Source organism: Portunus trituberculatus, chromosome 27, assembly GCF_017591435.1.
Source record: "Portunus trituberculatus isolate SZX2019 chromosome 27, ASM1759143v1, whole genome shotgun sequence".
NCBI classification, from domain to species: domain Eukaryota; kingdom Metazoa; phylum Arthropoda; class Malacostraca; order Decapoda; family Portunidae; genus Portunus; species Portunus trituberculatus.
In genome coordinates, this window is record NC_059281.1 from 9782402 (window position 1) to 9804901 (window position 22500).

The window sequence follows — 22500 nt, forward strand, 5'->3', positions numbered from 1 at the left end:
CATATACATAAAGTTTAACATGTGACTAAATTCTAAGGGAGGTATCGAGGCATTTGCTCCCTAATTTTGGCTGACGCTTTTCTCTTTGTAGCGAACCAGCACTCCAGTGAGTCTTTTTTTTAATCTTTTCTTTTTTTTTTGCTCTTGGCTGGTTCTCTTCCCTTCACAAGAAAAAAAAATAGCTTTTGTAAAGAGATACCAAACTTACTTAACTTATCCATACTAAGTAGAATCTTATGCACACCAAAAGAGTTAGATGGAAGTATCAGATGCACTTATTATATTACCTTAGAAAATAATTATGATAGGCAAGCAAATACAGGAATATAAGAGATAGTATCCCCTTTAGCCCATAAATTCCTGTGAAAAGCCCACATGTTAGAAAAAGAAAAAAAAAAAAAATGGTGTGTGGATGTGATGACCACCTTAACGTGCACCTAACCTAAACTAATCTAACCTTGATGCGCAGCTGTGGCCACTCTGACTTTGGCACGTTGGAGAGGATCATGTGAGCACGCCATCGGTTGTGGATGCTCTGGAAGTCTGTCACCATGGAGCGCAGCACGAGTGGCGGGGCCGGCCAGCGAATGTGCTTCCCGTAGTCTGGCATCTGCTTCACATTCCTGCAGGAGAGAGACAACCAGACTCCTTCAGCTTGTGTCCTTCCTCCCTGAACTAGTTGTGCTTCATTTACATCATACAATAAGAAAACAAGTAAATAAATAAGTAGGTAAATGAATGCAATCGGCAACAAAAATAGCTGCAATATAATAAAAGATTTATACTTTATATAATTAAGATGTTCCAAGTGATTATCACACCGACAGAATGAAAGGTATGCAATCTATACTGATTTCTTAATTATCCAAAGACTTTACACCTTTATTACTTACATTATACAAGAGTTGTACCTCTACAACCAAATTTTGAATCAAATCATGAATAGTCATCAGTTTTTACATCTCAATATGTGTATGATCATGATGGCTGATACCTCTACACTGAGTAGACCAACTAATTGCTACTTTTTGTTGCTGGAATCTGTGAGGTGAAGTGAGGAACACATCACAACAGTCGCGTACTTTACTTTATTTGTGAATTACTAAATTATCTTGGGTGAAGTTTGAAGTAGTAATAGTTAGTAACATCCCAAACTAAAGTCTTAGGGTTCAACACATTACACTATTACATTTATTTCAATGGTAGGTATTTATGTGTACTCTGGGATGGGCCGTGAGGTTTGGAATGGTAGAACCTTTTTACTTTGGGTTGAAGATCAGTGTAGGAAGCAAAGGAACAGCTACACTAGAGGTCTACCTATGTGGTTTGTGGGAGAACAGATTTTGTTCCTTACATGGGGCTGTACCCTTCAATGTGCTTGGGACTGTACCCTTCAATGTGCTTGGGACTGTACCCTTCAAAGTGCTTGGGACTGTACCCTTCAATGTGCTGTTTCTCACACTTCATCACCTCCCACAAGGCCTGGCGAGCCCTGACAGTTTTGTTTTAAGGAAAAATTTAGAGTTGCTACACTGGAAATATTTCTGTAAATCAATAACTGATCTGAAAGTCTCTACAACTTGGTGCAGTAAACATATTAAAATTTTCAAGATATTCAAGCCAATACAATTAAATATGAAACAAAATTAGTGTGTGCATGTCTGCATACACAAGTACAGTGATAAACTGATTATCTTTAATCATTAGTGACATAGATTGCTGGCCATTAAACAGCCACTTCTTAAAAATGTAATCCATGAAAATATTAAAATTAAATAAAATCAAATGAAGAGACTAAGATCTTAATCATAATAGAAATAAAAACAATAATCAATTAGAGTGCACACTCACCTGAAGACCCTGTTGAGTTCCAGCATGTAGGTCCTCATCTTGTAGAGGCGGTAGTGTCTCAGGATCTTGATGGCTGCCAGCATGCGCCGGTAGTTCAGGCGACAGATGGCACCACGCCACATTTTTTGCAGGAAGATCACAATTCCAGGGATCAATTTTGCTCGTGCCTGAAGAAAATGATTACCATGAGAACTATTCCACTGATACCAGATAGTGAATAATTTCTCGTGCTGCAATATCTTCAGCACATACAGTGGAGGTGCCTGCAGTACCCTTACCTGTTCAAGAGCAAAGAGTGTCTGTGGGGAACGCACAAAGATCTTGGTTTTGCCATACTTGACGTCACTGGTGAAGCCTTGTTCCTCCACCAAGATCTTCGTCCCCTCGTGGTCTGTTCCACCATGGAAATTTGGCCAAGTGTACTGTGATATCATCTTGTATCTGGAATAAACCTCAATCCGTGAGTCTTATGGTAATAACTAGCAACATAGTAGTAGAATGATACATGTTCTTCTATCTCTAGTTTGGGTGTTTCAGCAATAATCATTCCCTCATTTTGTTTGCTTTTGTTTGACACACTACAGGCAGTGACAATACCTTCTCAGGAATCGATCGTAGCTTTGTCTGTATGCAAAGCCGGCTCTCCTCACACGCAGGTTCTCAACCAGGCCAAGATAGTTGACCTGTTCAAAAGATAATTCAATCAAGTTATTTATAATGTTTCTTTATCATAGCACAACCCACAAAAAAAAAAAAAAAAAAACTTAGATTGTAAGTACTCCACACTGTTTCATAAAGACTTGGCAAGGAGTATAAAATAAGTGCATTAGAAAACAGTGATCAGAAACTTCTCAAGAACAAGTAACAGATATAAATAACCACACAGAAACACATCTTCCCTGCAAACACCCAAGTAAGACTCACAGTGATGGATGACCACCTGGCTCTGTGTCTTTATCAAAGTAAAAAAACAAAAGTATTCATTAGCACAACTTTGAAGATGAAACACAGGATAGTGGGACAATAAACAGACGACACATAGAACCCATGAAAGACAGAACTAGCACATACAAACCTGGCAAGTGAAGGTGCTAATAAATAACTAGAGAAAGACAACCCAATACAAAGGAGAACAGACAACACAGAGAACCCATGAAAGAGAAAACTAGCACACACAAACCTGTTGAGTGAAGCTGTTAATATATATCTAGAGAGAAAGACCCCAACACAACAGAGAACAGACAAACACTTCACCTGATCCACTAAAGACAGAAGCAGCAATCACAAACCTGGTGAGTGACGCGTTCCTCGTCAAAGATGACAGGAGACTTCTGTTCGTTGGGTTTGATGCAACGTATATAGTAAGGTTCCTTGCTGGCCAGATTTTTGACCAGTGCAATCATGGAGTTCTTGAAGAGAGTTCCCGCTGTCAGGGGACGCTTGGTTGTCTGAAAGTGGGAGTGGTAAGTTATAAGATTGAAAAGTTTCCATCCAAACAAAAAATTCTTTCTTCATTAAACAGGAAACAAGTGTAGGTAGGGATGTTGGAGCCATGATGAGAACTAATAAAAGCAAAAACAGACAGGAATTCCTTCTCTTAGAAACAAACACTCTACCAAAACAAGACTGGAGGAACCTTCTATCTTTACAAGTTTCTCACACATGAAAAAATGCATCAAAGTAGTGAACAATGAGCCAAGCTTGACTCACCATAGTGATGTCTTGTGCTCCCTCTGGCCACATCTCAGAGATGACTGGGTCTGAGGAGCTGTACATCAAACGCTTGAAGTCTTGGAAGAGTGTGTCCCTGTTCTTCTCCAGGAAACCCATGATGCTGTACACCACATCACCTGCGTAGTGCCTGCAGACATAAACAGTGCACTTCAGCTGATCTAGTTTGGAAAAGGAGATCCTTATGGGAGCTCTTCCCAGTGAAGACATTATTGGCATAGAAATAAGTTGTGAGGTGGAAAACAAGCACTTACTTTATCCGGAACTCCTCCACGTGCTTGAGTTCCTTGTCCATGGGGGAGAGTTTGCGCGTGGTGAAGTGCTTGTGGCCCTTCAGCTTGTTCTCCATGGCCTCCAGCAGCATCTGACGGGAGAGGATTGTCTTATTCACTCATCATTCCTTCAACACTCTTAATCTAGTCTTTGTTTGAAAGAGGATTGAATCTCCTTGAAGATTTCCAGCTTCCCTCCGTTGACAGCCTTATACAATAATCACCTTCAAATATTCAATCAAACAAATTTACTCCCTGACTCACCTCATCAGTAATTTTGCCCACATTGAGACACGCTTCGTCAGTGATGGCAATGATACCCTTGTGCTGCTGCTCCACCAGGTCACAAATGATCTGGTTGTTGAAGTACTCAATGTTCTGCCAAGCAATACCTTCCCTCTTGTACTCCTCCTGCTCCTGTTTCAACACCAGCTCTGTCAGGAAAGGGGATGAAGGAAACATGCTATAAATTTGGAATATCCACTGGAGAGGGAGAGGCTCACACATTACAAATCTGTTTTTAGCACACAAAGATTTGAACTGAATTTTCAAAGATGCATTCTAAACTGAAAGACTTTAAACTAATGCATACTCTTCTTTTTTACCTTTGCCTCTTTTTTTTTTTTTTTATACCATGTGGGGTTTTCATGGGAATTTATGGGCTAAAAGGGATACTTTTTGGGGTACCTCCTATCTCAAAGACTACCCACTAGGAGATCATTGCTCCAAATGAGGAAGCCCAACCTACACTCAGACCATGGACAGATTCGAACCTGTGTGCCTGGAGACCTCTCGGACCCCAAAGCATACATGATTCCACTGTACTTAAACAATTTAGCAGAGAATTACACTCACCAATAAAAAGCTGCTGTAGTTTCTCGTTACAGTAATTGATGCAGAATTGCTCAAAACTGTTTCGTTCAAATATCTCAAAGCCATAGATGTCAAGAACACCTATGACAGTGTTGTACTTGTAGCGAGCAGCAACACCCTCGTAGCGGACCTCTATAGCACTGTTCACCCCATTCACGATGAACGAGAAGAGTCGCTCGTATATGGCCTGTGTGAAAAACATTCTTAAACATTCTTCAGATTAATTGGCTGGTTTATTATTTCACACACTCAAAATTGGTGAGCTCAGGTTTCTTCCATAAAGCAATAAGAAGACAACTCATGAGAACAAACTCCATCAATAAAAAGCAAGACAGGAAAGCAATCCATAAATCATAAACCATAAACCAAGTGAACATCAAACACACACACACACACACACAAAGTCTCACCTTTGCAAAGGCATCTCGCCCGAGGCTTGCCTGGCTGTCATTGTGGCGCTTCTCCATCACTTCTCCACGAACAGCAATCACACGATGGCATAGCACCTTCTTCACATCCTCTGGAGACACTCGGAGCAGCTCTGCAATGCTGTTCACCTCTTGTGGGTTTTGAACTTGTGTTTCATCCCCACCAGAACTGAACTCAATATTGCCCTGTGAAGAAAACATTTGAGATAATTTACAGTTCTCAGGTTAATGATGAGGAAAAATTCTCAGTAATAACCCAAGATTTGACAACTCAGATGCACGATGGTCCCCACAATCCACCACAACTACTCAATATTGCCCTGTGAGGAAAACATTTGAGGTAATTTACAGTTCTAAAGTTAGCGACGAGGAAACATTTTTAGTAAAAACCTCTGATATGACAACTCACAAGACACAGGACAACCCCCAAAATCCACCAGAACTAAACTCAATATTGCCCTGTGAGGAAAACATTTGAGATAATTTACAGTTCTCGAGTTACTGATGAGGAAACATTCTCAGTAAAAACCCAAGACATGACAACTCACAAGATGAAGGATGGCCCCCACAATCCTCCAAATGGCGTCCACTTGGTCTGGTGTGAAGCCGAGTGTCTTGAAGGCCTGTTGACATGCCTTGTAGTCTGCCTTGTCTGCAATAGAGTCCACCCGCGGGGAGCCGCCCTGACGGATGAAGTGGTAGGCATTCACGTTGCGTTTCAACTTCAATCGCGACAACTCTGCGTCTGTCGCACCGAAGAGCACCTGCAGAATTGTGAACAGTGGATTAGGAAAGTCTTTGCATTTTTGTATATCCTCTGATTGCTGATAATTATTTGTGTTGTGTTAGGAATATAAGAGAATGAGGAAAGCCTACATGTAGCAGTTCCTGTATAAGCAAAGCTACTTAATTCCATATGTCATCTCCATCTATAAACTGATCTAATCTTCTTTTAAAAGTGTTGCAAACTGTATACAACAATCACTCTCCTCTAATACTATACTTCAACAACTAGAGCTATTAAATTTTCCTTTATATAATACTACATTTTCACATACACAACAACCAAAACCATAAGGACAAGTACCCTGTCTTGATTCTCTTACTTAAAGTGGCATCTCCCTTTGGCACTCATACCTACAGGAATACAGCACACCAGTATAGAATTCGATGGTCCCTACATGCTCAATACTCACCCAGTACACTCGAATTCAACTTAATTACTTGGTAGATAAAAATATGCACCCTCTTACAGGTCAACACTCACTCACCTGATAGAAGGAGTGGAAGTTTCTCTCGCCCTGCTGCTGAAGGACAACCCGTGACTTCTCCAGCAGGTAATTCTGAACATGGCCACCAATTGGATCTCCCTTGAAGTCAAAGTTAATGTCCATGTACTTTCCAAACCGTGAGGAGTTGTCATTTCTGTTGGTCTTGGCATTTCCGAACGCCTCCAGGATGGCATTGGACTGCAGCAAGATGTTCTTGACTCTGAGGGCAAGGAAGGTTGATCATTAACTTCTTCAGTTGCATGACACATTTTTATTTGGTGATTTTATACAGCTTCAGAAACTTATGTGGGATTAAAATAATGAGGACTCCAGCCATTAATTCTTTCAACTTATATAGACCCTTTCCTACTGTAAATAAAATTGTCTAATCATACCCAAAACTCATGGTAAAAATGGGTTCCAGTGCTGAAGGGGTTAAAAATGCACTATAATGCTGAAAAATCATGGAGTAATCAGAAAAATGTTTGTGAAAATACTTATAATTATAATTATTATTATTATTAATCTTTTCTTAATGTAAAAGAGTAACTAGATTCCTTCAATAACAGACTAAAGGAATTACAGAAGCAGACAGAGACATCAGGAGTGTACCAGAGAAAGAGATTAAAGATTAACTCTTACACTTAACCCAGTAATGCCCTCCCCACACCTCAACGAATAAAACTCCTTAATTGATGTTCCAGCCAAGGTGGTGACTCATCATAGCCCTGGCTGGTGTCTCTCTTCCAAGCCTTCAGTTCGTCAGTATTTTGCCTTTATTTCTAGTAATCATTAAGTGCTTTCTTGTTTTTCTAGTCTCTGGTGTGTGGATAGTAGCAGTAGAAGGAGAAGAAAGGACAGGTAAAGGAGGATGAGGAGGAAGGAAGGAGAAAGGGAGGAGGATGAGGAAGGAAGAAGGGGAGAAGGAAGAGGAGCACTCGCCAGTAACTCTCCCCCTCAATATTTTACCTAATATCTAGTGTTTTCTAAGGGTTTTGATGTGTTTCTATACTCAGGCGTGTGGATGGAACCACTAGAAGGAAGAAGAAAGGAGAAACAAATGAGGAGGACGAAGAAAACGGAGAAAGGAAGCGGACGAGAAGCCAGGCCACAATATCTAGCTAAGTCTCTCATGTAATCTTGCCGTTCTTTATAATGCAATTTGGTGTTTTTGGTATATTTGCAGTTCTAAATGTATTTTTGGTGAATTGTGTGTTTTGCGTGTGTGATAGATGTTTTTAGGTATATTTTACGTATTTTGAGTGTGGTGTGGAGGTGTCTTGGATTAGTTCTGAGTGTTTTAAGTGGTTTGGGTGTGTTTGGTATATTTTACTTATTTTGAGAGTCGTGTGGAGGTGTCTTGGATTAATTCAGAGTGTTTTAAGTGGTTTGGGTGTACTTTGTGGTGTGGGGGTGGTATCGCGGTATATCGTGTGTTTCTAGTGAGTTCTAAGTGTGTTAGTGATGTTTGGAGGTGTTGCATGGTATTTCGAGTGTGTTTGGGTTACTTTTGAGTGTTTTAAGTGTGTTTGGGTGTGTGGGAGCGATGTTCTGGGTGTTTAGACGTATAGGTGGGTCTTCTGAGTGTGTTACTATTACAAGTTTAATGTGTATAATTGCATAGATACATAAGCCTATACATACATGAATACACATGTACATTAATATTCATTTAGAAAAATTCCTTGACAAAGCCGGATTTCTTTATTTCTCTAGATTTTCAGATTTCCTTAAAATTAATTTTTCTTGTACAACAAACTTCTAGCGGAAACTGCCCCGTGACCGCCGTCCTCCCATCCTGACAACGCGGCGAAGATACGCGAGGACATTTGGGAGCGTGGCATAACTGCGTCATTCTTCCAACAAATATTCAGCGTTGTACCGTGCATGTGATGGATGATTTCTGATTGATGCATCCTTTACTTCGATATAATCTTTGCCATAATGATGTTAAGGGTGTTCATTGCCACAAGAGAATGGTGCTCGACCTATTTGGGTTCTCTAGTGCGGTGCGGTGAAACAAAGTCGCATTGTGGTGTTTGAGATCACGGAAATCAAAACTGTTGTCTAGAAACTGCATGTGAATACCTCAACACAAACCACAATGTAATCCAGTCGATTGTGAGTTCCAATTCTTCCGCTTTCTCTTTTATTCTCTTTCACCCTGCAGGGCTGCATCACGCAGGTCACGGCTGCCCCTCAGGCAAGGTTAGCCTGTGTACTTACACTACACTACATGCACCGCCGCGTCCTCCGCCCACCACATTCCGAACACCCGCGGAAGCCTTACTGACCTGCCTTTCACCTACAGTACAAAAACAACAATGTGAGCAGGATTGATGCAAGTCCCCAACATAATATGAGATTTCGTATAATAACACTAACGACGTGTTTCCATAGTCTCGGGCTCAGAGATTCATTCCCACCCTGGCAGCACAGTGGTCATGTGGCACCCGCGCCCCGCCTCACCTCTCCACCTCCTGTTGGCCGGCCACGTTGGTGACGGCGGCGATGTATCTCATGATAATCTTGGACGCCTCGGTCTTGCCGGAGCCTGACTCGCCGGAGATGACAATGCAGGTATCCTTTCCCCGCCGCTTCATGGCCTTGTACGCGGCATCGGCGATGGCGAAGATGTGTGGCGGCCGCTCGAAGATTTCGCGACCTGTAAGCAGCGAGACAGAATAAACACATAAGAATAACACCTCTTACCGCCCCCATCCCCCTTACCACCGAACACCCTCTTTCTATTTATCTACCTATCTGAATGCAAATGATATAATTTCCTACGAACTGAGTGTTGGGAAGTCAATAAAAACGAAGATAAAGACCAACTTCAATACATTTCTTCGACAAAAAAAAAAAAAAAAAAACCTTGTCATGAAATTCTCGACCATAAAACATTTCCCAGGACGTGCTTCAGTGCTTCAATGCTTCAGTGCTTCAGCCTCCCAGAGCATCATGACTCGTCTCGCTACACCACAGCCTTGAGGGAAGCATTGATGTCCGTGGTGTAACTCTCGCAGCATTCTGTAACACACATTATCAACGCTGACTCCGCGGCAAGCTTTGAGGTGGCCTAGCCTTGAGCAGCGCCACCACACCGTCATCTCACTCTCATCTCCGTGCTTGTCTTGGCGGACACTGATCCTTGCATTACACGACCTACCTAACAATAACTGGAAAACCTCGTATTATTTCATCGTTAACCCTTTCAGTTCCGTACCGCGTTTTTATATTCGTTCTGGTTATCATTTAGTGATTTTATACGGCTTCCGAAACTTATGTAGGGGATTAAAATAGTAAAGACTCTAGCCAGTAATCTTTTGACGTCCATAGACCCTTCCTAATGCAAATAAAATCGTGTAATCATACCCAAAAAATCATGGTAAAAATTCGTCTCAGTACTGAAGGGCGTAAATAAACAAACAGTATAAGGTAATGCTTCTATGGTAATGGTTCTTTAAGTCACCAGCAATAACAGTTTGTTCTATCCATTTATACCATTCTTCACGTGATCCTAAACAATTTATGTGCATCGCTTGACTACCATTTACACTGTGTTGATGTTCCTCAGCTCTGTGGTGATTCACACGGCGTAAATATCCTTCCCTCATCCATTCCTAATCCCTTCAATACTGGGACACACTTTTACCTTCAGATTGGTGTAGGATTAAACCATTTTATTGATATTAGGAAGGGTGTATGGAGGTAAAAAGATTAATGGCAACAGTCTTCACTATTTCAATCTCCACATAAGGTTCTGAAGCTGTATAAAATCACCACATAATAACCAGAATGAATATGGAAACGCGTCATGTTACTGAAGCAGTCAAGGAAATTATTCGGATGTGCCTCTGATAGTGTTTTGGCTGCTCCTCTCCTCTCCACATGGTTCCCTGGTAGTGGTGAGGCATTCCTCCCAGAACACCTGAGCACTGCGTCATCCAGGTCACCATAATCACTCCTCGGTGTTCACTCACCCGCCAGTCCAGGCAGGGTGAACACACGGCAGAGTTGGCGGAGTGCCAGCTGCCAGCCACGGACATGATTTCAAACCTACGCCTGACTGGGCGGTTAGGGAATCACCCACGCCAGCCACTTCTCCATAAACTGGTCAGAGATATTATTAGACATAATATATTCTCATATTCTCAAATAATTCTGCTGACATACATTGTGTGTGTGTGTGTGTGTGTGTGTGTGTGTGTGTGTGTGTGTGTGTGTGTGTGTGTGTGTGTGTGTGTGTGTGTGTTGTATCCTACTTCCTTCAGAAATCCCTGAAATAAGTCCCGTCTTGTGACAAGTACTTGGCAGGCAATGTTTCTTGACACGTTCCTTCCACGTCCTCTTGCCTTGCCTAGTTTTCCTTCTTACACCACTTACCTTCCTTAACACAAATTACCAAACCACTTCCTGCTGTCTTAATCTGCCCTTCCCTACCCTACCCTACCCTACCCTACCCTGCTCTGCCATGCCCTCCTCAACCTTTACTTGAATCACTCCCACCTCCCATCCCCTGAACTCCTTCCCCACATCCTGCCATGCCCTAGTTGCTCTGCCCACTCCCCTTCCCGTCGCTGCCCTTCCGGCCTTTCACTGACCTTTGTACTGCGAGACGAACTCCTTGCCGTATATGTTGTTGGTTCTGTACGGGTTGACAGACACACACACCTCGCCGATGTATGTGTAGATCTTCCCGCCATTGTACCTGAAACAAGACACAAGCCCGTTAGTACACGACGTAAGGCTCTTGTTCTTCCTCCACCTCTTTCACCTCCTCTATCTGTCTCTCAGTCCCTCCGTCTGTCTGTCTGTCTGTCCCCTGATTATTCTTGCTTGTATAATTCTTTCAGCTTTTTCTCTATTCAATGTTGGTTATTTTTAGTAGTGGTGGTGGTGGTGATGGTGATGGTGATGGTGATGGTGGTGGTGGTGATGGTGATGGTGGTGGTAGCTTCAAATGCCTCCACAGACAGGTGTACACGATCATTAGAACACTTGTGACTGACTCATACATGCCACCTGTGTAAACCATTTCTGTATCGACAAGCTCTCTCAGCAACACACACACACACACACACACACACACACACACACACACACACACACACACACACACACACACACACACACACGTCAAAATAGCACTAAATCAATACCATTACAACATACTTTATCCCCTTCTTCTAATTCATCACTTTTTTTTTTTTTTTTTCATTTCTCGTCGTTCTACTTTACTTTCTCTCCTGCCTCGTCCTTCCCATCCCCGTCCCATCCAATTTCCACCCCCTTTCCATCCCCGTTCCTTCCTGTCCACCTTCACTTGCAACTCTTTACTAGGGCACACACACACCCCCTTTGCAACTCCCCACGCTCCTCACCTCAGGAAGCCACACTGCGTCGCCTTTCCTCCTCCTCTCCTCCTCTCTCGCAACTGCAAGTGGGAGGGAGGAAGAGAGGGAGAGGCAGGGGAGAGAGGAGGGAATGTGACACCTCCGTATTAAGAATTAGGTCATGGTGATTTTTATTAGGTCATGTGTAAACTTCATTGTTGCTATTATTATTACTATTATTACTGCTACTGTTACTACTATTAACCTTTTCAGTGCTGGGACGTATTTTTATCTTGAGTTTTGGGTGTGATTAGACTATTTTATTTACATCAGGAAGGGTCAGAAGTTTAATGGTCAAAGTCTTCACTATTTAAATCGTTACGCAAGTTTTTTGAAGGTGTATAAAATCACCAAATAGGAAACAGAATAAATATGAAAACGTGTCACGGTACTGAAGGGGTTAATTCTACTACTACTAGGTCCTACAGTGCGTGCTCTCTTCATCTATTCTCCTTACTATAGGATATTTTGTAGCCAGACATCCTCCACCCGCCCCCCTCCTGCAGCCACAAAGCATCTGTCTCTGTAACTGCAACACTGCCACATAAATGTCCTTGTTATTAAAGTACAAACAAGCTACACTCAATCTGCCTTCCCGTTATGCCTAACCAGTGTGTGTGTGTGTGTGTGTGTGTGTGTGTGTGTGTGTGTGTGTGTGTGTGTGTGTGTGTGTGTGTGTGTGAAGTTCAACCATTAACGTAAAAAATAACTACCAACATTTTTTTCTTTTATTCTTCTTGCGGTAAATACAGAATGAACAATATACATTTTCCTCCAGTGTTCCTTCCTTATGATCTCTTGTCTGTGTGCACACGCTGCCGAGTATACATGAGTGTGTGAATGTGAGAGTGAACCAGGTTTTTCACTATAAGCAAGTCACAGCATTACTAGGAGGAAACTTTTGAATACACTTTACTGTATTATTTCCATGCAAGCTGAACACCACACGTCGCCATTACATTATAAACACAAAAATACCATAAAAAAACTTCAATTCTCTCTAACAGCGCTACACTCATCAAATCATAACTTATTAATAAATCACTAGAATTAACCACTTCCCTCTCGCCATTAACCCCTTCAGCATCACGACACCTTTCCCTATTCATTCTGCTTGTCATTTAGCGATTTTATACAGCTTCAGATACTTAAGTTAAGATTAAAATAGTAAAGACTGTGGTCCATTAATCTTCTGACCTCCATACACCCTTCCTAATGTCAGTAGAATAGTCTAACCACACCAAAAAAAACTCGTGGTAAAAATGCGTCCCAGTACTGAAGGGGTTAAGTCACCAAGTCAAGTCATCTTTCGTAAATGAACACACCGGATGAATTCCACTCAAATCCAGTCACTCAAACCTCAGATACTTTTTTTTTTACCATTACGTTTTTTCACCATCAAATCACGGAGTCCCAGCCGTGCGCTATGCTTCCTGCGGTCGCCATCTGTCTTTCCTGCCACAACAGTCGCCTCCCAACACGCACACGTCGGTCTTGAGACGCGGAAGGGGAGGAGGAAGAGACGGCCAGCAAAAACTACCACCGCAGACTCATCACCCTCACGCCGCACGGACCCACAAGCTGCCGTCACCACACCACATCACCACAGCCGCTCCACCTCCCACAAACGCACCACTATGAGCATTTTTTTTAGCCTCAAACTGCGCTAATTTCATGAGTAACTTGAGGAATTGAGTTCGGAGTGAGAGAAGGGAGGAAGAGGGAACGTGGGGTGTGGGGAAAGGGTGTGAGAGTAGATAGGGTGTCGTGGTGGGAGACAAGACAGATGGTGATGGGTACAAGTGGTGGTGGTGGTGTTAGGTGTTGGTAGAAAGGAAGAGATGTATATATGTATGTATGTATGTATGTATGTATGTATGTATGTATGTATGTATGTACGTATGTATGTATGTATGTATGTTTGTTGTATTACTCTTTATCGACGTAATTTTGTATAATGTATTAACTAAATCTCCTTACACAACGCAATGAATAAATAAATAAACTGTGGAATATAAAAGTACGAGAGAGAGAGAGAGAGAGAGAGAGAGAGAGAGAGAGAGAGAGAGAGAGAGAGAGAGAGAGAGAGAGAGAGAGAGAGAGAGAGAGAGAGAAAGCAGCGCTACACAATGACGCCCAACAAGAGTGCCGTTATAAAGCCGATAATTTTGACCATCACCTTATAACACACGTAATGGACGCAAGAACAAGTCAGACTGGCCTTGATGCGGGGACAGATGAGGCGGGTAATGATACATACACTCAACAAAAGCATATACGTGACTGCTTACCTGACTATGACAACGACAGCTGGAGAGAACAAGACATGACATTAACCAGTACTCAGAAACGCTTTGCTCTTTCACCACGACTATTTTCCGAACCTACAGAGATGATTAGCGGGGTTTTCAAGAGTGTTCTTCCACTTAATAATGTAGAAATCTTGTCACTCTGTCTCTAGAATCGTAAAAACGCCTAAAAAAACTCGTGTATATTTAAATCAAGTGTTTTGAAATAGTGGAGGTGAAGCGCAGAATGATATTTTGAATTTCTGAAACACTCATGAACTGCACTTCCACTACATTTTAAAGGCTTAGTTGAAAGCACACGTATATTTTTTTTTTTTTTTTTTTACTGTTTTTAATGGTTCTAGTGACAGACTGGCAACATTTCTACATTCCAACATGAGAAACACTATTGGTGATCCACGTAATAATCTCTGCGGCCTTTGAAAACAGTCGTGGTGAGAAAGTAAAGAGTTCGTGAATGCGGCTCTTTAGTCCACCTGCCTACCACCACCACCACCACCACTCACTCTGACAAAAGCCTGGAAAATCACGTAATTGTACAGTCATGGTCAGAAGTCGAGTAATGCGCCACTGTCACTTCCTCTCCCCCGTGCTTTTCTTCAGCCTCACTTCCTCTGATCTCTGCACCGGCGACTTGTTTGGTTTTGTAAGGAGATTTAGAAGACTTACGATTGGGGAAAGAAACTCGAAACGCGGTGGAAAAGAGTGTGGTGTTGTACTTCGGAATGTGCAGTGTTGGATTCTATATTCTTCAAGTATGAGTGAGAGTAATGGACTTACACTGGATTTCCAAAGGTTTGATAAGATTTTAACCAATAGAAAATGAAAACATATTCTTATACTTCACTATTCTTTTAACTACCAATGGCAATAATACTTTCACTCAATTTCCAAAGGTTTAATAACATTCTACCCAACACAAAATAAAAAGCCATAGTCATACTCTTCATATATGTTTAACTACCAGTGACAATAATACACTTTTACTCACTTTAGATAACCGGAGACCAATTTCACCACGTAATACCAAACAGAAATAGAAAAAAAAAGTGAAAACTACAACAAAATACAAAAAAAAATACAAAAAATTAACATATCTCTTTTCCTCCATATTTCGCTAAGACAACTCATGAATTTTGTGCTGAAGCTTCCAAAAACAACACAAAATACAAAAAAATCACTAAAAAATGAACACATCTCTCTTTCCCTCCATATTTTGCTAAGACAACACCTGAATTTTGTGCTGAAGCTTCCAAAAAACACCACAAAATACACAACTCCAGATACTACCAGCCTTGAGAACCCCAGGCTGTCAAACAAGAACCATTCAAGGGACATTACTTTAACACTGAGCACCTTCTATCACTCCTACACTTGTGCCTCATTTGATTCTATTGATTGATTGTTAAGTCTACACTCCTGTGCTTGATAGTGTCTGGTGAGCCCGATGCGTGACTCGGCCTCCTCCGCCCTGTTCCTCCCCAACCACCTGAGAGGTAATGCGACTCCTTGGTAACTAGAGACACGAGAGAGAGAGAGAGAGAGAGAGAGAGAGAGAGAGAGAGAGAGAGAGAGAGAGAGAGAGAGAGAGAGAGAGAGAGAAAAGGGAAGGGGAAGAGGCGGTAAAACGTTTTAAGACAAACACAACAAACACAACAATTAACATATAGTCCGGATATAAATGAGTGTGAGTGTGTATGTGTGTGGGGCGGGTGACGAAGGCTGGACATACATACATACATACATAAACACGTACATACAGTCAAGTGCACTAATGACAATGATTCTATGTGTGTATTTTATGGTGCGTGTCTAAACAGTAGGTGTGTGTCAGTGTATCTTTTTTTTTCTTCTTTTTGTGTGTGTGTACGCGTGCATGAGAGAGAGAGAGAGAGAGAGAGAGAGAGAGAGAGAGAGAGAGAGAGAGAGAGAGAGAGAGAGAGAGAGAGAGAGAGAGAGAGAGAGAGAGTGTGTGTGTGTGTGTGTGTGTGTGTGTGTGTGTGTGTGTTAAATACCCGTGAAATAAGAGCATTACCACACACTACAGTGGCAAAATGCATGACAATCAGCATGACACACACACACACACACACACACACACACACACACACACACACACTGTACACCACCACCACCACTATTACTGAGACGTGAATGTAGCAAAGACAAGAGACAAAGGATGAATAAGGAAGAAGGAACCAAGAACCAAGAAGAAGAATAAGTGAACAGACGAAACAAGACAAAACGAAGACACAAGAACACTAAAGGATGAGAGAGGAGGAAGGAGGAGGAACTGAGAAGAATAAATAAAGTGACGAAACAAAGAAGCAGTGACGTTCAAACTAGGCGTGGCACAGGCAAGGGAAGAGGAAGAAGAAGAGGAAGAGGAAGAGGAAGGGAATTGAGGAGGAGGAGGAGAGAAAGGGTAATTAGAAAGGGAAGGGGAGAGGAAGGAGGTAGAAGGAGGAAGAGGAAAGGAAATGAAAGGAAAGGAGAAGGAAAGGGATGAGGAAGAGGAAAAGGAAGAGGAATAGGAAGAGGAAGAGGAAGGATAATTATAGAAAGGAATGTAGAAGAAAAGGGAAAAGGAGGAGGAGGAGGAGGAGGAAGAAGAGGAATGATAATTAGAAGGTGAAGAGGGAAGACAAGGAAAGGGAAGATAAGAGAAGAGGAAGAAGAGGAATAATTAATGCATACATAACACGTAACATGGGAAAAAATAAAAAATAAAAATGACACTGACTGAGCCACTACCAATACTACGCTGCTTGTGTCCTTACCCTCACACACACACACACACACACACACACACACACACACACACACACACACACACACACACACACACACTTTCTTTACACCCACGCAATTCAAAGTCTTTACCAACACACCCAGAAAAGAATAAAAAGGTGTATTGAGAAATTTAGTTCAGGCCACTACCTACTAGCACTTCTATATTCTACTCATGCCTTTGCTCTTAATCTCTTCAGTGGTGTATCTGTATCAATTTTGCTTACTATTTGGCGACTTCATACAGCTTGAAACCCATGTGAGGGATTAGAATAGTGAAGACTATGGCCATTAATCTTCTGACCTCCACAGACCCTTCCTAATGTCAATAAAATGGTCTAATCGCACACAAATCTCAAAGCAAAAATGAGTTCCAGTACTGAAGGTGCTTCTAAATCAATTCTGCTTACTATTTGATGATTTTAAACAGCTTGAAACTCATGTGAGGACCATTAATCTTCTGACCTCCATCGACCCTTCCTAAAGGCAATAAAATGGTCTAATCGTACACAAATTTCAAAGCAAAAATGTGTCCCAGTACTGTAATTGTTAAGGGTTATTCACCTCGGGCGTCGTGGCTTCTGTATCGCCGAGACTACCCAGGTTACCTCCCCTTACGTGTCCGCCTTGGGTACGTACTTATTTACCGACCGTTGGGATGCGGTCAGGTGCGCTTCCCGCCTTGGCTATATAGGGGATGGGGATCGGTAACTGACATCGCTGGCCACTTCAACGCGACAAAGGAGGAAGATGCTCTGTGTCTGTCGCGTATTTAGAAACGCTTTGCTCTCTCACCACGACTATTTTCCGAGGCCACAGAGATGATTAGCGGGGTTTTCTAGTGTTTCTATATTTAATAGTGTAGAAATATTGTCACTCTGCCACTAGAACCACAAAAAGGCCCTTGAAAATCCTCTGCTGTTACCACGACTGTTTTCTAAGGCTATAGAGATGATTAGCGAAGTTTTCAAGTGTTTCTACAGTTAATAGTACGAGTAAATATCTTGTCACTCTACCTGTAAAACCGTAAAACCTTAAAAAAAACTCTCTCCTCTCTCATCACGACTGTTTTCCAAAGCCACAGAGATGAGTAACGGGATTTTCAAAACTATTTCTACAGTTAATAGTGTAAAAATAGTCACCCTGCCTCTAGAATCATAAAAACACCTTAAAAACTCGTGTAAATTTAAATAAAGCCCTTTGAAATAGTGGAAGTGAAGCACAGAAGTATTTGAGAAAGCGAGTCAATCTGTCACCCTGTTTGTGGTAAGGGTGTGGAGCGGTGGAGGTACGGCACAGGTGGAGTTGTTTTAGTGGCGCAGTGGAGCGGGTGGGAGCAGGTGGAGGAACGTTAAGGAGTGGAATTATCATAGGTGTGGAGACGTAACGGAGAGGTGATAGATGACAAACTAGGGTCTGATTACAAGACTGGCGCTGGGAGGTAATTCACTGCCTCTTTCATGTACTCCAGTGTAACCCTTGTCTGTCTGTCTGTCTATCTATCTGTCTGTCTGCCTGTCTATCCTCTGCCTGCCTGTCTGTCTATCTATCTGTCTGTCTGTCTCTTTCTCTGCCTGTCTGTCTGTCTCTATCTGTCTGCCTGTCTGTCTATCTATCTGTCTGTCTGTCTGTCTCTTTCTCTGCCTGTCTGTCTGTCTGTATACCTTTCTGCATGTTTGTCTGTACGTCTGACTGTCTACCTTATGTCATTCTGTCTGTCTGCATGTCTACTTGTCTATCTGCCTGTCTGTGTCTGTCTGTGTACCTGTCTGCTTGTTTGATTGTCTGTATATTTGACTGTCTACACTATGTCTTTCTGTCTCTGTTTGCCTGTCTACCTGTCTGTTTTCCTGCATGTCTGATTGTCTGTCTGTCTGTCTGTCTGTCTGTATATCTGCCTGCTTGTCTGACTGTGTGTGTTTGACTGTATTCTGTTCCTGTCTTTCTCTTTGTTTGTCTGTTTATCTGCCTGACTGTCTATCTATATGTCAGTCGATCTATCTGTCAGTCTATCTATTCATCTCTTCATCTATCTGTGGACCTGTCAGTCTGTGTACGTGTGTGTCTGTCTGTCTGTGTGTCTAGCAACAAGCCTATTAGCTCTCCATTAGTCTGTCAGTGTCTATCAGCGGCCATTACGTGTGTATGCTTTTGTTTGTCTGTTTGTTTGGCTGGCTCTGTGTGTGTATCCGGAAGTGCTCTCTCTCTCTCTCTCTCTCTCTCTCTCTCTCTCTCTCTCTCTCTCTCTCTCTCTCTCTCTCTCTCTCTCTCTCTCTCTCTCTCTAGTTCTATTTTACATCTTCTCTCTACCTTTTGTTCTCTCAATTGTAACGCCTTCTCTCTCTCTCTCTCTCTCTCTCTCTCTCTCTCTCTCTCTCTCTCTCTCTCTCTCTCTCTCTCGTCACAGATGGAGGACATACAGGGTTTATTTCAATTATGGTCGTTGATTTGTTGTTATCGTAGCCATTTAGAGCAATGAGAGAGAGAGAGAGAGAGAGAGATTTAAACCAATTCAAGCTATATATATATATATATATATATATATATATATATATATATATATATATATATATATATATATATATATATATATATATATATATATGTGTGTGTGTGTGTGTGTGTGTGTGTGTGTGTGTGTGTGTGTGTGTGTGTGTGTGTGTGTGTGTGTGTGTGTGTGTGTGTGTGTGTGTGTGTGTGTGTGTGTGTGTTATCTTGACCATCAAATGACGAGTGAGTGATGTTTGACTGTAGCATTAATAAACCTGATCTCTCTCTCTCTCTCTCTCTCTCTCTCTCTCTCTCTCTCTCTCTCTCTCTCTCTCTCTCTCTCTCTCTTCAACAAATTCATTGGTACTACAAGGAACAGAGTCTCTTTCTCTTTCTCTCTCTCTCTCTCTCTCTCTCTCTCTCTCTCTCTCTCTCTCTCTCTCTCTTTGGTCCAGTCTGACTTTCAAAGGGCTTCTAGTCAACGCCCTGTATGTGTGTGTGTGTGTGTGTGTGTGTGTGTGTGTGTGTGTGTGTGTGTGTGTGTGTGTGTGTGTGTGTGTGTGTGTGTTTAAATCTGCTTGTTCGTTTGTGTGTTTGTCTCTCCCGTCGTTCATCCCCTTCGTTGCCTCTCCCTCCCTCTCTCTCTCTCTCTCTCTCTCTCTCTCTCTCTCTCTCTCTCTCTCTCTCTCATATAAGAAAATAAAATAATAAACACATAAGAAAGAAAGAGAAAAGCAACACACAAGCGGCGAACGAAAGGAAGAAGGAAGGAATGAAGAAAGAAAGAAAAAAAAGAGATAAAAAGAGAACAAAGATAAGATGAGAGATAAAAACACACGAGGCACAAGAAAGGGAAGAAAAAGTGAGAGAGAGAGAGAGAGAGAGAGAGAGAGAGAGAGAGAGAGAGAGAGAGAGAGAGAGAGAGAGAGAGAGAGAGAGAGAGAGAGAGAGAGAGAGAGAGAGAGAGAGACGCCAGCCATCTCCTCCTTTCAAGTAGGAAGAGAATTTGAAAGGTTTCTCTCTTTTCTTGTTCTCCCTCTTAAGTCTTGAGAAAAGAAGAAAATAAAGAAGGAAATAAAGAAGAAAAATAAGAAAATGAGAAAAGAAAAGGGTGAAGAAGCTGAAAAAAGAAAAGAAAACGAGATGAGAATGAAATACCAAGAAAAAAAGAAGAAAAAGAAAATAAAAGCGAGAAAAAGAAAAGAAAACGAAAGATTAGAAGAAGGAAATAAAAAATAAAAAAGAAAACGGAAGGAGAACAATAAAAGAAAACAGATAATTTTAAAACCAGCGAAAGTAAAAATGCCAGAGAGAGAGAGAGAGAGAGAGAGAGAGAGAGAGAGAGAGAGAGAGAGAGAGAGAGAGAGAGAGAGAGAGTAAAACAATGCGGCCAGAAGAAAGTGGTGCTAAGGTCAGGTCGCCAAAAGGTCAGTCAACATTGCAGGAGAGACTTCAAGGGCGTAGTAGTGGTGATGGTGGTGGTGGTGGTGGTAGGAAGGGGAGAGGGGAAGAGGAAGGGGTCGAGGAGAGGGGAAAGGAGGAGAGTGAGAGGGATGGGATGGTGTACTTGTAAACTGTTGTATGATTAATTTATAACCCATGGTGGTGATAATGATGATGATGATTACTATTACTACTACTACTACTGTTACTACTGCTATCAACAATAACAATCAAACAGCAGCAGAATTAATACACGTGTTACAATAATTCAACAAAACATGAATGAAACTAATATTTACAATACTAACATGTAGAATCAACACTCCCAAAACAACAACAACAACAACAACAACAACAACAACAACAAATACCCTTTTCCTTTAGAGACAACTCCTTCCTTCCCGCGCGAAAAGAAAGAATAACACAGAAGATTACGAGGAAAGAAAAATCACGTGTGTTTGTCCTAGTATAGCAAGCATGACGCAAACACACACACACACACACACACGGACAGAAGGTGCAGATCTGAACTTGACCTTCTGTTCGCCAACTCTCCTAAGACTTCAGGCAAACTATAGCACCATGACACAGATCACGGAGGAACTGCACTCACCATTCACCCGACGAAGATGTCACCGCGGGGACTAAATTCAGAAACACAACTACGTACTCCTCATCTCTACTTTTGAAAGGTTTTATTTGAAATTACAATGATTTTATAATGATGGTTTCAAGTTTACAGTGGTAGAGGAGATATACTCTTGAGAATACCATACCATATTTGAAGTTACACTGTTTTTAAAAGTATTTTCAAGCTTGCAGTGACAGATGAGCAAGATTTCTTTATTATTAACAGGAGAAACAGTCTTTGAGAACCCCACACCACTGCGCCGCAACTCCACTTGTTTCAAAAGACTTTACTTGAAGTTGCACAAGTTTTAAAAGGGCATTTTCAAGCTTACTGTGACAGATGAACAAGATTTCTTCATTACCAACACGAGAAACACTTTTAAAAACCCGGCTAACCTCTGTGACCTTTGAAAATAGCCGTGGTGATAGAGCAAAGCGTTTCAGAATACGAGTTTGGGTAAAGCTCAGCAAAAAAACTACAGACGAGAATAAGTTAAGGTAGAGGAATAAGAATTTAGTGACTTCACCCAAACAATCCTGACGCACGTAAGAACTTAACACAATGATGGCCAAAAGAAGATAGGATGAGTGTGAAGGTCAAGAAAAAGGTTACTGGGGACAAGGGGGAGGGAGTGAGTGAGACGGGAGAAGTGGATGGATAGGGGAAGTAGGTGAATAGGATAAGATGCAAAGTTAGAATGAAGGTAAGAAAGAAGATGCAGGTTAATGAATATAGAGGATGAAGTGTATAGATAAAGACGGAGGGGGGGAAGCAGATGGAAAGGAGAAGTAGGTGAATAGGAAGCAAGGTTAGAGTGAAGGAAAAAGGATGCAGGTTAGTGAAAATAGGTGATAAAATGTATAGATTGATTAAGAAGGTAAAATAAACAGCAGGTAAGGAAGGAGTAGAGGTTAGAGAGGAAGAACATGAATAGAGGAAGTAGGTGGATGAGATGCAAGGTTAGAGAGAAGGAAAAAAATGCAGGTTGGTGAATATAGAGTGATGATATCAATGG

At 41.7% G+C, this 22500-nt stretch overlaps 1 protein-coding gene across 2 annotated transcripts in view; it reads right to left on the reverse strand.

Annotated features, from left to right (window-relative positions):
* LOC123509597 (unconventional myosin ID-like) overlaps positions 1–22500 on the reverse strand; it is a 77136-nt gene that overhangs the window by 7138 nt on the left and 47498 nt on the right. For both annotated transcript variants that reach the window (XM_045264021.1, XM_045264022.1), the window contains 14 exons: positions 11031–11137; positions 8896–9091; positions 6427–6646; positions 5704–5919; positions 5138–5341; positions 4710–4914; positions 4119–4288; positions 3837–3946; positions 3562–3712; positions 3141–3299; positions 2449–2534; positions 2130–2292; positions 1852–2018; positions 458–623 (listed from right to left, as the gene is read on the reverse strand). In XM_045264021.1, the coding sequence (XP_045119956.1) occupies positions 458–623; positions 1852–2018; positions 2130–2292; positions 2449–2534; positions 3141–3299; positions 3562–3712; positions 3837–3946; positions 4119–4288; positions 4710–4914; positions 5138–5341; positions 5704–5919; positions 6427–6646; positions 8896–9091; positions 11031–11137 (2320 nt within the window). The remainder of the gene's footprint in view (positions 1–457; positions 624–1851; positions 2019–2129; positions 2293–2448; positions 2535–3140; positions 3300–3561; positions 3713–3836; positions 3947–4118; positions 4289–4709; positions 4915–5137; positions 5342–5703; positions 5920–6426; positions 6647–8895; positions 9092–11030; positions 11138–22500) is intronic.